This window comes from Lepisosteus oculatus, chromosome 19, assembly GCF_040954835.1.
Source record: "Lepisosteus oculatus isolate fLepOcu1 chromosome 19, fLepOcu1.hap2, whole genome shotgun sequence".
Lineage (NCBI taxonomy): Eukaryota > Metazoa > Chordata > Actinopteri > Semionotiformes > Lepisosteidae > Lepisosteus > Lepisosteus oculatus.
Window position 1 is genome coordinate 9,840,534 of NC_090714.1, and position 18,141 is coordinate 9,858,674.

Here is an 18,141-nt window from a genome sequence, read left to right on the forward strand (position 1 = left end):
ATACTGTAGATGACACCTTTGAAAATTAGCATTTTAATGCACTTTATAGTAGGTGTAAAAAAGCTAATGAGTTGTACTATTTTCAACCATTCGTAATGTCTATATACGACTAGAAAGAGAGAAAGACTGACAGAAAGAAAAGGTAAATCCCTGCAAGAAAATGCTTGTGTGCCTTGTAGTAAGAGGAAACATGCTCACAGGTTCTAAGATACCATGACAAAGAAAAAGCACCCATTTTTCATACATTCTAAACTGAATTGTTAATATTAAATTGTTTATTGTCACCAAAATCCATAATTGTCAGACCAGAGCACATGTCAAAATGATAAATTGTTTGGCATAATTTGTGTACTTGGATCTATTTGTAAAATCAATTTATTCAGGATGTTTATTTATTCTGTTTGCGAACCTAAACTGAAATATACAATATGTATTTTCCTTAAATCTGAATCTGGAGAAGGTTAACATAGTAAGACGGTTTGCATAGTAATATATTTTAATTTATGTTTTTTATAACATTCAGAGGCACATGAAGGATTTATAAATATACAAATGCATCCATAAGAAAACATGCAATCAAGTGTATATCTTCTTTTAAATTTCACTAGAGCACGTTGTATCACGTATGCTCTGGGCTGTACTGTCAGATAATGATTAGCTATGTAAATTCTTCACTCAATGAAAGAATATTCTTATTTTTAGGGTATTACAAAATCCTTTAAAACTGGCACCTAGATTACAATATTGTACACGGGTGAAGTGTTTCTTTTTTTTAGAACTCTAAAGTGATATTTGATTGTCGTCTTTCTTTCCCTTTAGTTCCAGGACCACCTGTGAGGCTGGTCTTTCCAGAGGTCAGGCTGACATCGGTGAGAGTAGTGTGGCAGCCTCCTGTGGACCCCAATGGAATTATCATGGGTAAGACGTACATTAGTTTATTCTGGCTCTAAACCCTGCCATGTCAGGGGAGCCTGTTTTCATTAATGTTCCACACCTGTTTTGCTCATACCTCTGAATAGCCAAGAGGTTGGAACCATGAGGGATGGAACTCCCACTCATACCTCATCAAACGTTGGATGTCACCTAAACATGTCGTGTACAAATTGCCCTCTGTACTGCATCACTACCCAGCTATACATTTGCAGTGCATCCCTCTCCAAAGATAAATGGAATGCTCAGCAATCATTTTTTGTAGCATAATTGGAATACAAGCCTCGGTAACTTGGCTCAGAGAAAAGTTTTTTGGAGATTACATATCCCAACTGGGGCAGTGAGAATGTGCAATGAATACAGAGAAAAGTGAAAAGACACCTCATATTCAGCAAGCCTTGTCTTTATGTTAATTCAAAGTGTTATCTTTGTTAAAGAAATTGTAAAAGGACAAGAAAAAGTCAGAAAGCACCTCCTCTGCTAACTCATCCTGTATCTATAGAGCTTTAGAGGAATGACAATAGCTAACAGAATGTCCTGTACTAGGTGTTTTTAATGGTACAGCTAACAATATATGTAATGTATTCTTTTACCTGGAATTAATTCCAATTTTGACAAAATGGGACTGTTTGAAATTTTTAAGTAAGAACAGAATCAGCATTTTTTCTGTCAGACCTTATGCTTTTAAAAACAAAACAGCACATGCTTGCTTATACAAACCTGTCAGCAGCACCATGTCATTGTGCACTTGAGAATCATTTCACATAGATGTAGAAAAAAATCACAGCTCAGTAATATGATTAAACTGAATGGCACCCCGTGCTGAATCAAACCACTAGAGAATAGCAGAGAGCTGAATCTCTGTACTGCTCAAGATTAGTCTTGGAAAAAAAGCATAAAACCTGAGTGGGATAAAATATGTCCCTAACACACTGGGGGGAAGAAAAGGTTTATGGTTTTAGTCAATTTTATACTCACTGAATTGGAGTCCTGGTCCTGGAGGAACAGTTTTCTTAAAGTTTGATTTAAGCTAAGCAATAAAGCTGTTTTATAAAATATTAGACAACAGGTAGGTAATTCTTAGCTACTGTATGTTAAAGTGGGCTGTAAAATATGGGCAGTATGTGTCCTTCAGTGATTGTGAAATTGTGCCCTACTGGATGTAGCTTAAAGAGATAGATTGATGGAGAAAAATTACAATCTGTTGGCTACTGATTGAAATATGCATTTATATATTTTATTCAGAAATGTGCCTTCCATGGAAGGTATTCAATCATATTCTTTTACAATAGAATATTTTCCAGAATTCAATACCTTGTTAATCAGTAAATCATTAAATACAGTACAGTATATGCATGACTTCCCTTGTGTGAGTGTTGTGGAAATGTTGTCCATATGATTTATTCTGGTGTTTTGTATACAGGAAAAATTAGGACTGTAAACTGTGCTTTTTTATTTTTTAATTAGTGTTTTATTTCTCAATTGCTTAGTTAGCAATTTTGGTGAGTCTTAAGTGACCTCTCTGATACTAAAGAATTATCTTGCATTGTAACACTTCTGTCACCACTATAAAGTCTAGTAAGTCAATGTCTTCAACCTGTCTTCCCTTCTTAAACAATTTTAAAATACAACAGGAAAACATTTTACTTTCAGTTATGTACAGAAATCACTTTCTTTAGTAGCATAATAGCCCTGGGTACTTGGAACTAAAGTAAAAGAAGAAATACACTATAGTCCTTCCTCCACTAAGAAATGGATCAGTTTCTGACATCTGTGATTGCATATTTAACTGAAATGAAGAGTCAGGAGAGGGATTCCTGGCCTCTATCCACACAATGGCGTTTGGCCTCAGTTTCACAATTCAGAACTCTCCCTTATGTTTTACACCATAGTGTTGACCCCCATTACCTAATGTTTTGAAGGAGAGGTCATGTTCACATGTTTGTTTTACTTGTCTTATGTTTCTCTCTGCTTGATTTTTCTCTTAAATGCACCGTAGCAAAGGCATTTAACTCCCAAGTCTTGTAAGCCCATTTTCTTCCATACACTGGTTCAGAATGCAATCTTGTTCAGGAGCCATTGAAAATGAGGCCTTTTCAAACGTCTGCAAACACTGACCATTAATGTCACCAGAGAGTAGTTGAGGTTTGCTTTTGAATTTGCTGCAGATGGAATAATCCTGCTTAAACCTGCCCCCAGCTTCAATTCTAAAGAGACATTTTGCTGAACTACAAAGCACAGGGGTAGAGGAAGGGAGAGAAAAAATGAGAACTAAACAGGAAATTTCATGCAAGACTGAATCCAACTTCAAAGTGTTTAAATCGCGATGCTGGCTCAAATGCAGTCCTCCGAGTACAAAAAATGCACAGTGATTTGACACTGTTTAATCCACATATAAAACTGTTGGGGAAAAAGGATGAATTTCTAGGTGAAAATGTATTCACGTACTAGTGCACCATTTGCTGTTTATACTATGAGGGTGTCTGCTGCATTAGGATTGGAATAGGAGAAAATCAAAAGTACATTAGCTAGTGTTTTATTTTACCATATATGGAAAATAAATGCAATCGGGTGCCTTTCAGTGATTTATGATAATGGCATTTCTTTTTGACAAAGAAACTTTAACTGTTGAATATTGAAATGTGGCAATGTTTTTTTCTTTATAGGGATAGATCATGAATAATCATCTGCAGTGCTATTAAACACTTCCATCAACTTTCATTCTAAGTATATTTTATAATGTCTGGTGCCCTGATTGCTGCCAGGTTTATTTACTACCATTTCGTTTCCTCTTTAAGTAGACCCCTAGCTATTTGCAGCCTCCTTTCATTTGTAACCTTCTTTGAGTTCTTATCATTCACCACAATGACTGTTTTTCTTATTGTCTTATAGTACATTCTAACACTGTATGCATACCTATAGCAAGCAAAATTACATACAGTATATGTTTCTTAGGAGAGGATTGTGGAGCTGTGGTTCAACCTTCTGAGAGGTTGTGGGTTTAGATCCTAGGTGAAACACTGCTGTTGGACCCTTAAACAATGTACTTCACCTGTATTGATCCAGTAAAATAGCCAGCTGTTAAAATTGGTGCAAATATAAGTTCATTTGGTTAAGAACATTAGCTTTGATCAAAAAGCCAAGGCAAAGTACTTGTTGTAAAAAGAAATACAGCAAAGGCTTTGTTATCTGACATCCATAGGTCAATCTACTGGTCACAGAAGCATTTCAGTGCATTTTTGCAGAATGGGATAGATCACTGGAGATAAATAAAAGCTAATTTAGAGTTAAATCAAATAGCTTTTATGCTTTTGATGTGAGTTAAAAAAGCTTTCTGGACATAAAATGCCAGTTAACGTAGATTTTATTTCATAGGGGGAATTTATTTCTCAGCTTTTCTTTCATTTAATTTACTTATGGCAGACACAAAATAGTGGTTTTCATGTAAAGAGTTAAATTAGATAGATAAGACTTTATTGATCCTGAAGGTAAATTGGGGAAATTGAAATAGTTTGACTTCTCTCCTGTTTGTATTTAATAAGTTTTCATTTAAAAATGGAATTTACAGGTAAAAATGAGCAGATTATATTTGTGTTTGTTTTTGTTTTAATGCTTAATCTTGTAGAAAGGTACTATTGAGCAGTCCCCTCCTGTACCCAGAACAGATACAACAAACCTCTCATTCCCTGCAGTTTTCTTGTCTTTAGAGAATCTTCTACTCAGCAGGTGAGGGCAATTCTGTTTCCATTACCAATCTTAGCTTTTTATCTTGAGACTGCCTGTGAAAGTGATCAGTCATGTGTTGCTTGTGAGCAGTGGATCAGCTCTCACGGGGGACTAAGCTGAGAAAGTCAAACTCTCTTCATTTGTGACCGCAGTCACATTTGAGTCCTTTCTTGAATTCCTGAGTTGAGAAGAAGAAGATCTAGCCAGTGCATGCCAAGAAATTCTTTTCAGAGGAACATTTATTTAGAAACATTTCAAATGTCAGTGTAATAAAAAAGATCAGTATCAATCTAACTGCACTATAAACAGGTATCAACATAGAGTGTTTTTTAAATCTCTACCATAGAATAATAATAATTGCCTACACGTATATAGCACTTTTCTGGACACTCCATTCAAAGCTCTTTACAGGTAATGGAGACTCCCCTCCACCACCACCAATGTGCAGCATCCACCTGGATAGAAGACATGGCCTTCTCATTCTTCTGTTTTTCATAGACATCAATTATTTTTCCACTTGTTTAAACAAGGATATTCCTTGCTCTCATCTAGTAACTCTGCAGCACTCTTGCTAAATTATTGCTACTATCTAGGCCTCTTGAAGCAGCAGAAAGAAAGGTAAGGTTGGCTGGTCTTCCTATGGCTAAGAACTCTTCATGGTACATAATGAGCTTCTGCACTCCTTTCCCTGGCATCACTGAGATCTAGCTGTACTATCACCTGTATTTAATATTACTTATTTGGAACCCTGTAATACTCGGATATACAGTATGGTCCCACATTCTACATTCTGGATGTGGGATATGGAGTGCTGCTGCTGGTGCATTCAGTATTTAATGTGCAGTACTTATGTAGTGAATCTTTGAATTTAGAGGTTCTTTGAATGAAACATGATGTATATTTGCAGGTGATGGGCCTGTTTTTGAGCAACTTCAATGCAATAAAAACTAATCCATTAAATGCTCTACCACAGTACTGCAGAATAAGTGATAGTCATTTTGTTAAGGTATTGTGACTTCAAGTGCAAGAAAGTTTTAGTGAGATTTTTGATCTTCAGTAGAATTGTTTCCAGGACTGATAATGGCCTACTTTTGAATTGTAGAGCTAAAGGGGTAATACTGTACAGCAAGAGCTTGGAAAAAAATAATATCTGAAACTGAAGCACCATCCTACAGATAAACAGAACATTCCATGGGGGTATGGTAATTCTCTCAGATCCGGCGTGACTGAATTACAGGACATTTCATTCCCTGCAGAAAAGATAAAGGGTTTTCTTTCTGAGCCAACTGTCCACACTTCGCTGGCATTAGCCACTTAACCTTCATTCATTTTTGACACAGCTGCCTGTCAGAAAATTGACTTAATTCTAATGAAATGTTAGTCTAAGTCAAAACGTGTACATGTTCATGACAAAGCAACAGTGTTTGCATAGTATGAACAGGGGTGGGGGTGTGCAGCCAATTTCAGTGGATGCAAGGACAGTTTGTTTCATTAAACTGCACAGTACACAAGAAGAAACTTTGGATCAGTCGTTAAAGTGTACTGATTGGTTTGTGTTGCGTTAAATAGGTTCACTGTCCTTTCATCATTTCAATCATTCTCAAGTTAAATCGGCTGTAATATGTTCCTTGCAAATAAATGATTATTACAAATTATATTTCAGATCATTTGTACATTGGATTATTGCTATTGAGGCATTGAGATGTTATCATCAATATTCAGGAGGTGTCTTTGCCTTAGAACCTACCATTATTTTTTGCAGTACTGTATTGTTTGAGTTTGAAACAGAATAGGAAACTAGAACTACTGTAGATTTTTATATAGATATAAGATTTAAAAAGAACGCTGTGGAGAAATCTCTAATTTGCCTTCTTTGTTTGGTTTTCCAGGATACCAGATAGCCTACAGGCTGGCTGCGAGCGACCCTAACAAGTTCATCACTGTGGAAGTGGGCTCCAACGCCAGACAGTTCACAGTGACAGGGCTTGCCCCAGAATCGGCATATGTATTCCGCATCTCTGCCAAGACTCAGCAAGGCTGGGGGTCACCAGCACAGGCAGTGGTGATAACGACAGAGAAACGAGGTGACACGGCTCATGCAGCCACACATCTACTCTTCCCTAAGATCACTCCAAACACACATGTACATTTTGACATTAACTCATAGCTCATAATTGACTTAGTGGTATCCAAACAAAGCTAACATTGTAGAGCTGTTACAAATCCCTTTGTCAGCCCATTGTTCTTTTGAAGATGATCATGTGAGATCTGTATCACTGAGAGACATAAAACAAACAGGATTTTTTAAATTGTTTTGTTTCACGTTTTCTTTAGTTAGATGATTAAAATATATGTAAAAAGAAAGGTTTTTTTAATATATTTGCTCGTGCTTTCTAAGTATCTAACTTAAAATTCACATGAAGAATCCTGAGATTTCAATCATTTAGATTAGGATTCACTGTATAGTCTAAAATACTTTGTTAGAATGTGATGTTACAGGGTTTAGAACTTGTTTTGCACACATCGAAGAGACATTTTTGACTATACAGAGTATCAAAAGAAACAAAGCACTCGATTTATGCATGTATATTTCTAGAAAATATATAATAATAATAATAATTGCTTACACTTATATAGCGCTTTTCTAGACATTCCACTCTAGACGCCCCACTAACACCTCTTCCAGCAGTAACCTTAGTTTTTCCCAGGAGGTCTCCCACCCAGGTACTGACCAGTTTCACACCTGCTTAGCTTCAGTGGGTTACCAGTTGTGTGTTGCAGGGTGATATGGCTGCTGGCAATAATATATATATTATGAAAACTCAATTGTTATTAGTATGATTTTGATTGACTTTGACAGTTGATAAACTGGTGAAAATCTAAGAAAAAAAATACAGAAAAATCCAATATACCCTGCATCAATCAGTTCATGCTCATCACAAGACCAGTCTCCTTACTTCTAAAGACCTCAATAGCAATGAAGCCATGATCTCGTTAGTTATGGATTAAGGTTTAATATATCAGGTGGGTAGCTGCGTCAGCATGCGTAGGCTGCAAAGGAACAAGTTATAGGTTTATTCCATGCTGAAAAAAAGAAGAAAGAGAACACAACGTTTCGGCCGTGGAGCCTTCTTCAGGTGTGAGCCTCACACCTGAAGAAGGCTCCACGGCCGAAACGTTGTGTTCTCTTTCTTCTTTTTTTCAGCATGGAATAAAGGTTTAATATAGATCAACCTGATAGCTGATGGCTACACTTATTGTTTTGCACAACAGACTAGTCAATGTGGAGGATCAAGTGTGATGGTCTGGGCTGTAATGTTTAGTCACTACAGAATACCTCTTGTAGTGATAAAACCTAGCCTGACTGCATGGGACTATGTTGATCAAGCCCTGAAATGTCACTTGCTGCTCTTCCTGATACCCAATATTCCAGTGGACAGTCCTCATGCTGCTTGTGTATCTACTATTTTCTTGTGATACCTAACTGGCTTGTGCTGTTGATGCCCTACTTGCCAGACATGCACTCATTAACCGTTTGTGGGATGAGTTTGTAAACATGTAGCACCTAGGGGTCAGAGACCAATGAACAGGTTACTCGCTTGCCCAGGTTCTACAGGAGGAATAGGAGAGAATCCCACACAAAAGCATTGGCAATGTAGTGAAAAACGTGCCTTATGTTAGTTCTAACACTCATCATGCATGCTACTAGCCTGTGTCTTTCACAGCAGATGTGCTGTTGATCAGCCCTGCAAATGATAAATGTTAATCAGTATAATGAATTTACCTATGTCAAACCTGTTCAATAAAATGTCAGTGCACCTGCTACAAAATGATTGTCACTTCCTGATAATATCTTTGTGAATTTCTTGTCAGTTACGAGTGATAAATTTCTTTTGATGTTCCATGTCAAAAAAAACATTTTTTCTTTAATGTAGTCCTAAGGGGTTATTTATAATTCCATTATTGCCTTAAAGTAAAGTAAAGCTTGTTATTTATCTCACTAATATTTTTTATCAAGAAAACTCCTCAGCTCTGGGACATAATTTAAATATTATTATGGTAAAACCTGCAGTGTTTTTTTATGAAATACAAATATTCAGAAAGCCTGTAGTCTTCTTGACTGTCAAGTTAATTCAATATAATACATTTTATATAGCTGTTTTCATGCAACCTAATAGTGCTGTGTTTGTAAAAAGCAAAAATAATGCCAAAGTATAATAACAGAAACATGTCATGAGAAGTCTGTTTATAAAGATCACATTTGTAGTCTGTTTTGTACCTTTGTAGTTATAAGCATACACAAGAGTCTAGTCAGTTAAGATAAGCTTCTTATTACCTTGTGGAAAGATAAAGGGAAAAAGAGGTTATATTTTTTATTACTGTTATGCGCTGAATGGAACGTTCTTAAGTGCGTGTTCGTTTTGCACACTTGAACAAAGCCACTCTTAGAGGTTACACAGCTGCAGTAGTTAAAGTTCGGAATACAGTGTCACTGTTTGCAGTTACATTTTTAAAGCACTTCCCTCAAAAGTATTCAACACTAAATTTTACAATATTGTTTGCGCACTCTGGTTTTATAGTCACTCTGTAAAGCATTTGAATACAAAAGATACTTAAAGGGATTAATCCTCTTACCCTATCGAATTGATGCACTATGCCTTCTAGCTCTCTGATGATTGCCATTTAAACCAGCAGAACTTTGTATATGTCAGAAATCTCAGTATAGTGTTACAGAAATAAAATAATTATCACCATGAAGTAATAACTGATTATACACCCTAGTAGCACATGTTTAAAGTTCACATTTTCATGAGCAGAAAAATACTAATAAAAAATGGGAGCACTGAGAAATAAATGCTGATTAATCAGGCTTTAAAAGCTCTTCAGAGGCAGGTCACCAAGAGTGTGTCCAATCAATACCTGTTTTATTACACAGCCTGCCCGTTTAATCACAATCAATAAAGTCTGCATTTAAAATTAAACAATTATGCCTCTCTCTATTGAGTTTTTCTATTAAAATCAATAAGGCCATGCAATGTTGTGATGAGGGACTGAGACGTGAAAGGCAAGGCTGGGATTGGAGAGGAGCCCAGCCCTTGTGAGAGTTACCTGTGTAACCATCCACTACATTAGCACAGACTCTTCAACAGCAAAGTACTGTATGTTGCCAAGCACGGTGTTTAGCTGACCCATATAGCCCACATAGCCTCCTCGTACAGAAAGAACAAAGACCAGAGATCCACTATCCTTACTGCAATAGGCAAGCGCTTTTCAGTGCAGAAAGGAAAGAAGATTACAATTCAGAGTGTACTGAACTAATAGCCTAGGCACATGATAGCCAGTGATCTAGGAGCACATGACTTGATATTGCTCTTGGACAGTATTCATTTCAAAATCACTGAACCAGTTGCATGGTCTTTTGTCAACTATCCTTGTTGTTTTAAAACATGTACATGAGTATATGGTCTCATGAATGGTCTATATTTCATGAATATACAGTATTGTGATAAGTTACAATATTATGTTCAGTTTAGATATTAAAAAAATGGTTCTGCATCTTTTAATGCTTCTTTACCCTTCCTGTTTTCCTGTAGATCGCCCGCAGCCCCCAAAGCAGCTCTCTGTCCCCCAGGAGCAAGTACAGTCCAGGAGTCTGCTGCTGTGCTGGGTCCCAGGAGGGGACGGGTCCTCGCCTGTGCGCTACTTCACAGTGCAGACCAAAAAGCTCCCTGATGGCAACTGGCAGACCCACTCCTCTGCCATCAGTCACAACAGCACATCCTGGGAGATCGACCGGTGAGCCTCTGCCTGTATCTGCAGGATTCTCATGCACTTAGGTGGTGTCTCCGAGCACCTCTGTGACCCATGGAGTATTAAAATGTGACACATGTACAAAGCAGATCAAGGGAAGCACATTCCAGTGAATATGACACTAGAGAGAGCCACAGCAGCTTAATACTGTATGACCACTATTTTTGTATGTAAAAGCTTGCATGCCTTGAAGGACAAGGCATACAACTATGTGAAACAGCGCAGTACCCACTGTCTTTTTCCATGGGGGGGGGGGGGGTATGTGTACTGTTTGTGTCCCAGAAGTCTTTGATCACAAAACAGTTGTCTGAATAGGTCATCTTACTTTTTGAGCATTGCATACACAGCCTCTGGTTACCTATACAGGTCCTTAATCAAGATTATGGTGATATTATAGCATTTCTTAATTAATCATATTATGCTATTTCCATAAATAGTACAACTGATAAAAATAAGAAGCTTGTGTAGGGTAAGTACTAAACTTTGCATTTATTTTATTTTAAACTCCTGTTTGTGTGTTATTAATGTTTCATAGAGTTTATTGGTTCTCTTACCAAGACTTATATACTGTACGTGAGAACAAACAATCTTTCAGAAAAAAAGAAGTATGGAAACAGTGCTTTAGTGTACAAATGAGCTGCGTATAGTAGATGTAGCTCCTAACATGCTGCCAGTAACTGAGAATACGTATGTTCATTGCCTGTGGCTAAAACTGTGCTGTCTCAAGTGCAACCTTAGACGACCATGTACTGTTGTATTCTTAGCGCCTCTAAACCTCATATTTTTTATTCCCTCAGTAGAACTTATTGTTAATAAGCAGCACACATCAGCACACAGGGATGGAAGGGTTTCCCCTCAGTGATGAAGTATTAAACTCCTTGTAATTGGGAATGTAGGTAGCATACAAATGGTCCAGTGTTTCTTTAACATGTACTGTGAAGCCATTAATAATGTTTTAAATGACTATTGTGTCTTGATAATTATAAATGATCCACTCCTTTTTGTCCTTTTTCATTAATTTAGTACATCTATCAGATAAATAATCTCAAACAAATTTGTTTCAATGGAGGTCAAAGTTTAGAAGCTTAGTTGTGTTTTTGACAGAATCTTGTAAAACTTTCCTTCTGCAGTTGCAAAACCAATCAATGTGTTCTCACAAACAGGTCTGTTTTCAATAGCTGAGAAGGTTAAGATGATACATAGGCAATTAAAATGGGATTTAAGTAATTACTGGTGCTGTAGCGCTGTTTTATCCATCTATCTCTGACATCTCAGAAGTGGCCGTCTACCTCTTCTCCAGAATTAACACAAACCGCTATGCATGTTCCTCAGTTTGGTTTTAAGCCCAGTGTGTAAATGCCATATACAGTACATTAACTGCCAGCATTTTATATAAGATTGGGGTCTAAGACCTTTCTTCTGTTCATTCTGATTTGTTATTGGTTCAATCAAACCTTGTAGATGGTTAAAATTGTCAGGAGGCTTTTAGCTGAGCAGAGTTCTTTATTCTTTCCTGGACTATAACAGATAGCTAGAATTATTTAGGCATTGTACAATATTGAAAAGCATTCAGGACAATTTGATTCAGAAGTATTCTTCCGTCCAATCATACAGTAAATGGAAGTCAATTTACAGTATATAGAATTTCAAATCCTAAATTAAAAACTAAATAGCTGAAGACTGTAAATATAGATCAAATGCAGTTATATTTGTGCCAGTTTAAGACTCCTATATTATTATGAAACTAGTTGTAAATAAGGTGTTATTATTACAAAATAGTGTAGTTTGGCTACACAAAGTAGCTGTATTCCCAAAGGAAAATGACAATAACTTCTAGTTATAGTTTCTGCGAAGGTTACAGAATATTGTTTGTCATCTTATGGTTTTGTCTGGTTTCTGTAAACTCACTCCTACTCTAGGAATTATTTCTTAAATAAATCAAAAATCAAAACTAGGTTCACTAGGACGGTGCCTGTTTTACAGTATAGTGTCCCCGTCACTACACTGGGGCATTAGGACCCACATAGACCGCAGGGTGAGTGCCCCCTTCTGGCCCCACTAACACCTTTTCCAGCAGCAACCTTAGTATTTCCCAGGAGGTCTCCCATCCAGCTACTGACCAGATTCACACGTGCTGAGCTTCAGTGGATTGCCAGTTGTGAGTTGCAGAGTGATATGGCTGCTGGCTGCTTTTTAAATTATTTTCTTACATATGCTAGTTAATAATGCTAGATTTCTTTGGGGTTTGTATTCTTTTTCCAGTGTGGTAGCTTAATATTAATAGTCTGTTAGGAAAGTCAAAAATGTAATGCCATGGTTATGCACCAGAGGTTCACCCAAGTGATTCTGTGCTGTGAAAATAAAACGTATTTGAAACCTAACATCTGGATTCCTGAATGACTCAGCCAATAAACTTTCTCATCCAAGCACAGGTTGGGTTCTATAATGTAGGTGTCTGTTGCCACTGACTGGTATTTCCCAAATGACAGCACACAGTTGACTGACTACACTGACGGTGTAGTTGGGATTAGTCAGCCAGGATTCTGTCAGCTCCCAGCAACCTCTGCAACTACACGGACTCCTGCAGGCGTGCAGTGCTATAAGTGACAGACGTGCTTCTCCTCCAGTTGTCATTGAACCTTGTGCACGAGGAAGCATACAGTAGCTTCTAGTAGTTCAGGTGGGTAGCTGCGTCAGCATGCGTAGGCTGCAAAGGAACAAGTAATAGGTTTATTCCATGCTGAAAAAAAGAAGAAAGAGAACACAACGTTTCGGCCGTGGAGCCTTCTTCAGGTGTGAGAGAGACAGGGCAGTAGGCAGTTGACTTCACACCTCTTAATTGGCCTCTCTTTCTGTCCCCTGCTCCCGCCTCTCACTCCTCCTCTCTCCCAACCTTTGTTCTCCCGCTACTTTACCTTTGCCTACTGCCCTGTCTCTCTCACACCTGAAGAAGGCTCCACGGCCGAAACGTTGTGTTCTCTTTCTTCTTTTTTTCAGCATGGAATAAACCTATTACTTGTTCCTTTACAGTAGCTTCTGATGTGTTAAAAGATGAGTGACAGGTGGACTGGTTAAAGGAGTCTCTCAACTCTTCCTCTTTCTCCCCTTGTGTGGTTGCAAAGGTTATTGCTGTGAGCCGAAACATGAAAACACACTGTTGGGGATTCCAAATTATGTGGGTATATAGCAAAAATAATTGGAAAAAAGTGTTAGAAAAAATAACACCTGGATTTTGTCATCTTTCAGGCTGAAACCATTCACTTCATATAAGCTGAGAATGATGTCAACTAATGATATTGGAGACAGTCCCTATAGTGCAGAGACTGATGCAATTACAACTTTACAAGATGGTGAGTACAGATTCGGATAATATGCAATATTGGTTTTCGTTGTTAAATAAATAAAACTCAAGGCACAATTCTTTGTGCAGTCAGCATTTTAACCATGCATATATAGATGCTTCATATTCATATTAATGATCCGCTTCCCTTTATTTGGGTTTTGGCAGCAATTTACTATTATTAAAAAGAACAAAGGATATGCTTTGTTGAAACATCAGGCATCTCTGTTCATCAAGATTGCATCAAGACTTGTGTTTATAACAGCAGATAAAAGAAAAAGATTGAACAATCCTAGACTTGCTTGAGAAAATGTTAGTCACCTGTTCAAATACAGCACAGCTGTCTGGACACATGCTGCTGTTTTATGTATTTGTAATTGTATAATTCTGAGGTGTTTATTGTGTTTTAAAGTAAAACATTGACATAAGAAAAACTGCTGGTATGTTTTTCTTAATCATTTGTTTTCTTAGTGACACACTACACTTTTTTCTGTCTTTTGGGGTGATAAATAATTTCTTAGTGGGCCGGATTGCAGTTCCTTCATAAAAAAAAATGTCTCCTTTTGTGAGGGACAAACAACCAAAAAACTTTAGGGTTAAGTTAAACTTTAACCATGGAATTAGAATTTGGTCTAATGGAAATAGAATGTAATTGCACTGCTGAAGAAACATCTTCTAGACAAAAAAAAAATGTTGTGTCTTTTTGCACTCCCACCACCTTTGAACACTCAATCTGTTCTTATCGATTGAATCAATTATCAGATTGATTACGTTACCTTTTAGAGTGTCTTAGTTTCTAGGTGCTTTAGTTTATCAGGTAGCCAGATTAGTAATAATAAAGTAATTCAGCCATGTCTATTGAATGTGTGTGATTTCTCTTGTGTTTTCTGTTTCATTTCAGTTCCTGATGAGCCACCTGTTATTTTGGCAGTAAAGCCTTCTACCACCACTTCTGTCCTGGTTCGATGGCAGGTAGGGTACTATGGTCACATCTCTCACAACACAACAGATCAGTGCTGAACTTCCGTGGCAAGTGACTTGCATAATAATGAAAGAATACAAATCTTCACCATGCAATTTGTTTTTAAAATATAAATATCAACAAAGTGTCTTACAATTTAAACTATCAGTCTAATTCTTTGTTTTTTTATTTGTCTGGTAATGTAAAAAGAGGGAATAAGAAATGTAAACTTTGTTTCATTTGCAGACATTTGTAATCTTTTGTTGAAAATAAAGCCAAAACTTCTCCTGGGATTACATTATGAAAAAAAGAGGCTCTGTCTATTTCCATTGCTTTTTTTGCATGTTCCTGTGATTAACTAGTAAGTTTAATGAAAAGGGATAAGAAGAAATATGTTTAACTGTTTGGAAGTTCTGGCAGCTCGGTGTTCAAGGTGATGATATACACATGCAGTTAAAGGATCCCACTAGCCTAATGTGATTAATGTACAATGTGCAGACATTCAGTTTAAAAGTACATTCTAAAAAGAGCATTAATTAGCTGTAAAAGCCCTTATCCATTGACCTACAGAGTCTTAGATTGTCTTTCCTTAATGTGATTGTCTTATCAATAGAACTGAGGGCTTCACTGTGTTAATTAATTTTAAAATGGAATTTGCTAATTGCCTAGTGACTTGGTCTTTCACATATTTAATTCAGATCATATATCGATTAGTTGTTATAGGACTGAATACAGTACATGAAGCGATCTTCATTGTCATGCTTATAATACATTATGAAATAACATATGATGTTACTGGTAACATACTGTATACTGCAGTGCGTTGTAAAATCTTATCAACTGCAAAGTTTCACATTTTGTTGTTGTCAAAGTTTGCAGTGATGTCATTAAAGTGTTTTTTATATGTAGGATCTACACAATCTGCTCCAAACTGTATATACAGTATGTGATATGTTATAAATAACTTTGAGGTTTACACCATTTAACAAATATGTCCTTCTCCAAAAACGAGTTTACTTAGCAGAGACTGCATTGGCACTTAAACTTAATTCATGACATATCTTACAGTATATTTTTGCAAAATTAGCACTTGTACACAACAGCACTACCAACTATATGAATGGTATGTTGTTTGATTAACGAAACTCAAATAATCTTGAGAATTCCTGACATCTTTTTTTCTGTCAAAATGCAAATGTGGCTCCTAAGGTTATATGTAATCAAAAGCAGAATTTCTGCATGTACCAAGTTATTATCTCATTCCATATAAAACTAATAAACAATCAATCTCATGCTGTGCCTGTGTTTTCACAAGAGAGCATCACATTACTGTCATCTGTTACTGCATTAAAAGTTTTTGCAATCTTAAGCAGGAGAAATGGTATGGAATCATTATGAAGTAGAATTCCAAACTCAGGATTTATTTTGACTTAGAACAAGTTTGTTGTTCTCAGGGTCTTCTCATTGTTCCTTCACATGCCTTTTTGAGATCAGCTCTGATTTCAATTTGCCAGTTCTTTTCCATGTACTTTGTATTTTTAGGTCTGATCATCAAATAATATCACATCACATCAAAGCAAATTATGTGCCAATTATTTTATCCTTAGTGAAGGATGTGAATTCCTGTTGTTACACATTCATTGCCAAATTGTTTTTCTTCATTTATCTGAATGACCACAAAGAAGAGGAGGTTATGCAATCCACCATGTTCAGTTGATTTGCTTTATAGTCCCATGCCTAGCCAATCACTGGCTGCATTATGAGAAAAACACCTATGAAGTCCCCTTGAAACCAATACTTTCCTCCCGGAAAAGGACAGTTTTACAGTAGGTAGTAAAACCTAACCTCCAATTCTTTAGGAGATACAGTAAGAGGATCTGGACCACCCAGCAAAAACCCACAAATGCAGGGAAATCACAAAAAACTGCAAGCAGGCAAGTGGCCTGATCTGGAAGCAAACCCAGAATCCTGGAGCTGTGAAGCAGCTGTGCTAATTACCATGCCACTGCATCATAACATGTCTTCTATTTTAACAGCTTTACAAAGCAAGCGCTCTGAGGAATCAAGCACATTGTTGGAGTTAAAGAAAGTTTTTTTATGGAATCCCAGGCCTACTGTATATGTTTAGAGTGACCTTTGGCTTTTGAATGTTTCAGCGCCCAAAGGATGACAGTCTGAATGGAGTTCTGATAGGATATCGTATTTATTACCGAGAGCTGCCATACGAGAATGTTCAGTCAGACTCCAAAACAGTGGGCAACCATTCTGCACTGCGAGCCGAATTAACAGGTAGGAAACCATAATCTCTTAATACAAATGGTGTAAATTGTCTCTCTATAGACCCAAAACATTGATTATGTTTCTTCCTAATTCCAAATCTGGCATTTATGTCTTATTTCTGAGCCATATCTCCTGTTAACATTCCCAATTTCCAGTTGTTATTTTAAGTTTGGTCTGCATGTTAATATTTACTAAAAGTTAATTAAAAGGCCCCTGCAGTTACCTTTAGTTTAATGCATTGAAGCACGGGTCTCATCAGGTTTTACACAGATTGTTATAAACTGCAGTAAGTTTCTGTGGGAGGGAAACTCATTACTGGAGTAGATTTTAGAGGTTATTTTGATCTCCCTAACAAGGCTGTTACTTACTAAGACATGATTAGACAGCAAGGTTAATAACAGGGGAAGAATGTAGCCCTTAAAATAGTCTGAGCTGCAAAACAAAAAAAATAATTTTAAGAGATATGATCAAATAAATTAAAATAAACCTTGATTTTAATGTTAAAAAACATCACTTATGTCAGTAAACCTTATCAATTTTTGCCTAGGTTTAATTATATAAGAATGATTGTTTTAAAAGGCAGTGAGGTTTTGAGTTTATTTCATTGTAGTGTTCTTGTTTATCTTAGTTATCATTTTGGTTTACTACTTTACTAAAGGTATTACATTTGTTGGTTTCCTAAGTGTCTATGACACTATCTTTTGTAAGTATCTGTGCAAATTTTTCCACAAGGAATGCTGTTCTACATTTCCCAGTTCAAAGGAACCTTGTAATATAATTTATGTGAAAAATAACAAATTAAATAACAAATATCTGTCAGTTGTGATCCAGCAAATATTAAGGACAACGTTCAGCTATATCAGTGGAATTTTAAAACAATAAACACTGTCTGTTGGTTGGATGGTAGGAGTAGGCAAAATTCCAAACTTATCTTTTTGTTTACCCTTTTAAATTGTCAAGTTTGTGTGTTTAATCTGAGATGTAAGTATTGCTGTCAGGAAAAGATGCAATGTGGAGTGAATCATTTTACTTCACTACAGTTCAAAAGAGATTTGAACAGGATTTTCCCATTGCAAGCAGATTGAAGAAGTAA

The 18,141-nt window shown here is 36.7% G+C and overlaps 1 protein-coding gene across 3 annotated transcripts in view; it reads left to right on the forward strand.

Annotated features, from left to right (window-relative positions):
- Nucleotides 1–18,141, forward strand: part of sdk1a (sidekick cell adhesion molecule 1a) — a 464,366-nt gene that overhangs the window by 422,059 nt on the left and 24,166 nt on the right. For all 3 annotated transcript variants that reach the window (XM_015360500.2, XM_006637238.3, XM_015360501.2), the window contains 6 exons: nucleotides 820–918; nucleotides 6,546–6,740; nucleotides 10,251–10,452; nucleotides 13,714–13,817; nucleotides 14,709–14,779; nucleotides 16,925–17,057. In XM_015360500.2, coding sequence (XP_015215986.2) covers nucleotides 820–918; nucleotides 6,546–6,740; nucleotides 10,251–10,452; nucleotides 13,714–13,817; nucleotides 14,709–14,779; nucleotides 16,925–17,057 — 804 coding nt within the window. The remainder of the gene's footprint in view (nucleotides 1–819; nucleotides 919–6,545; nucleotides 6,741–10,250; nucleotides 10,453–13,713; nucleotides 13,818–14,708; nucleotides 14,780–16,924; nucleotides 17,058–18,141) is intronic.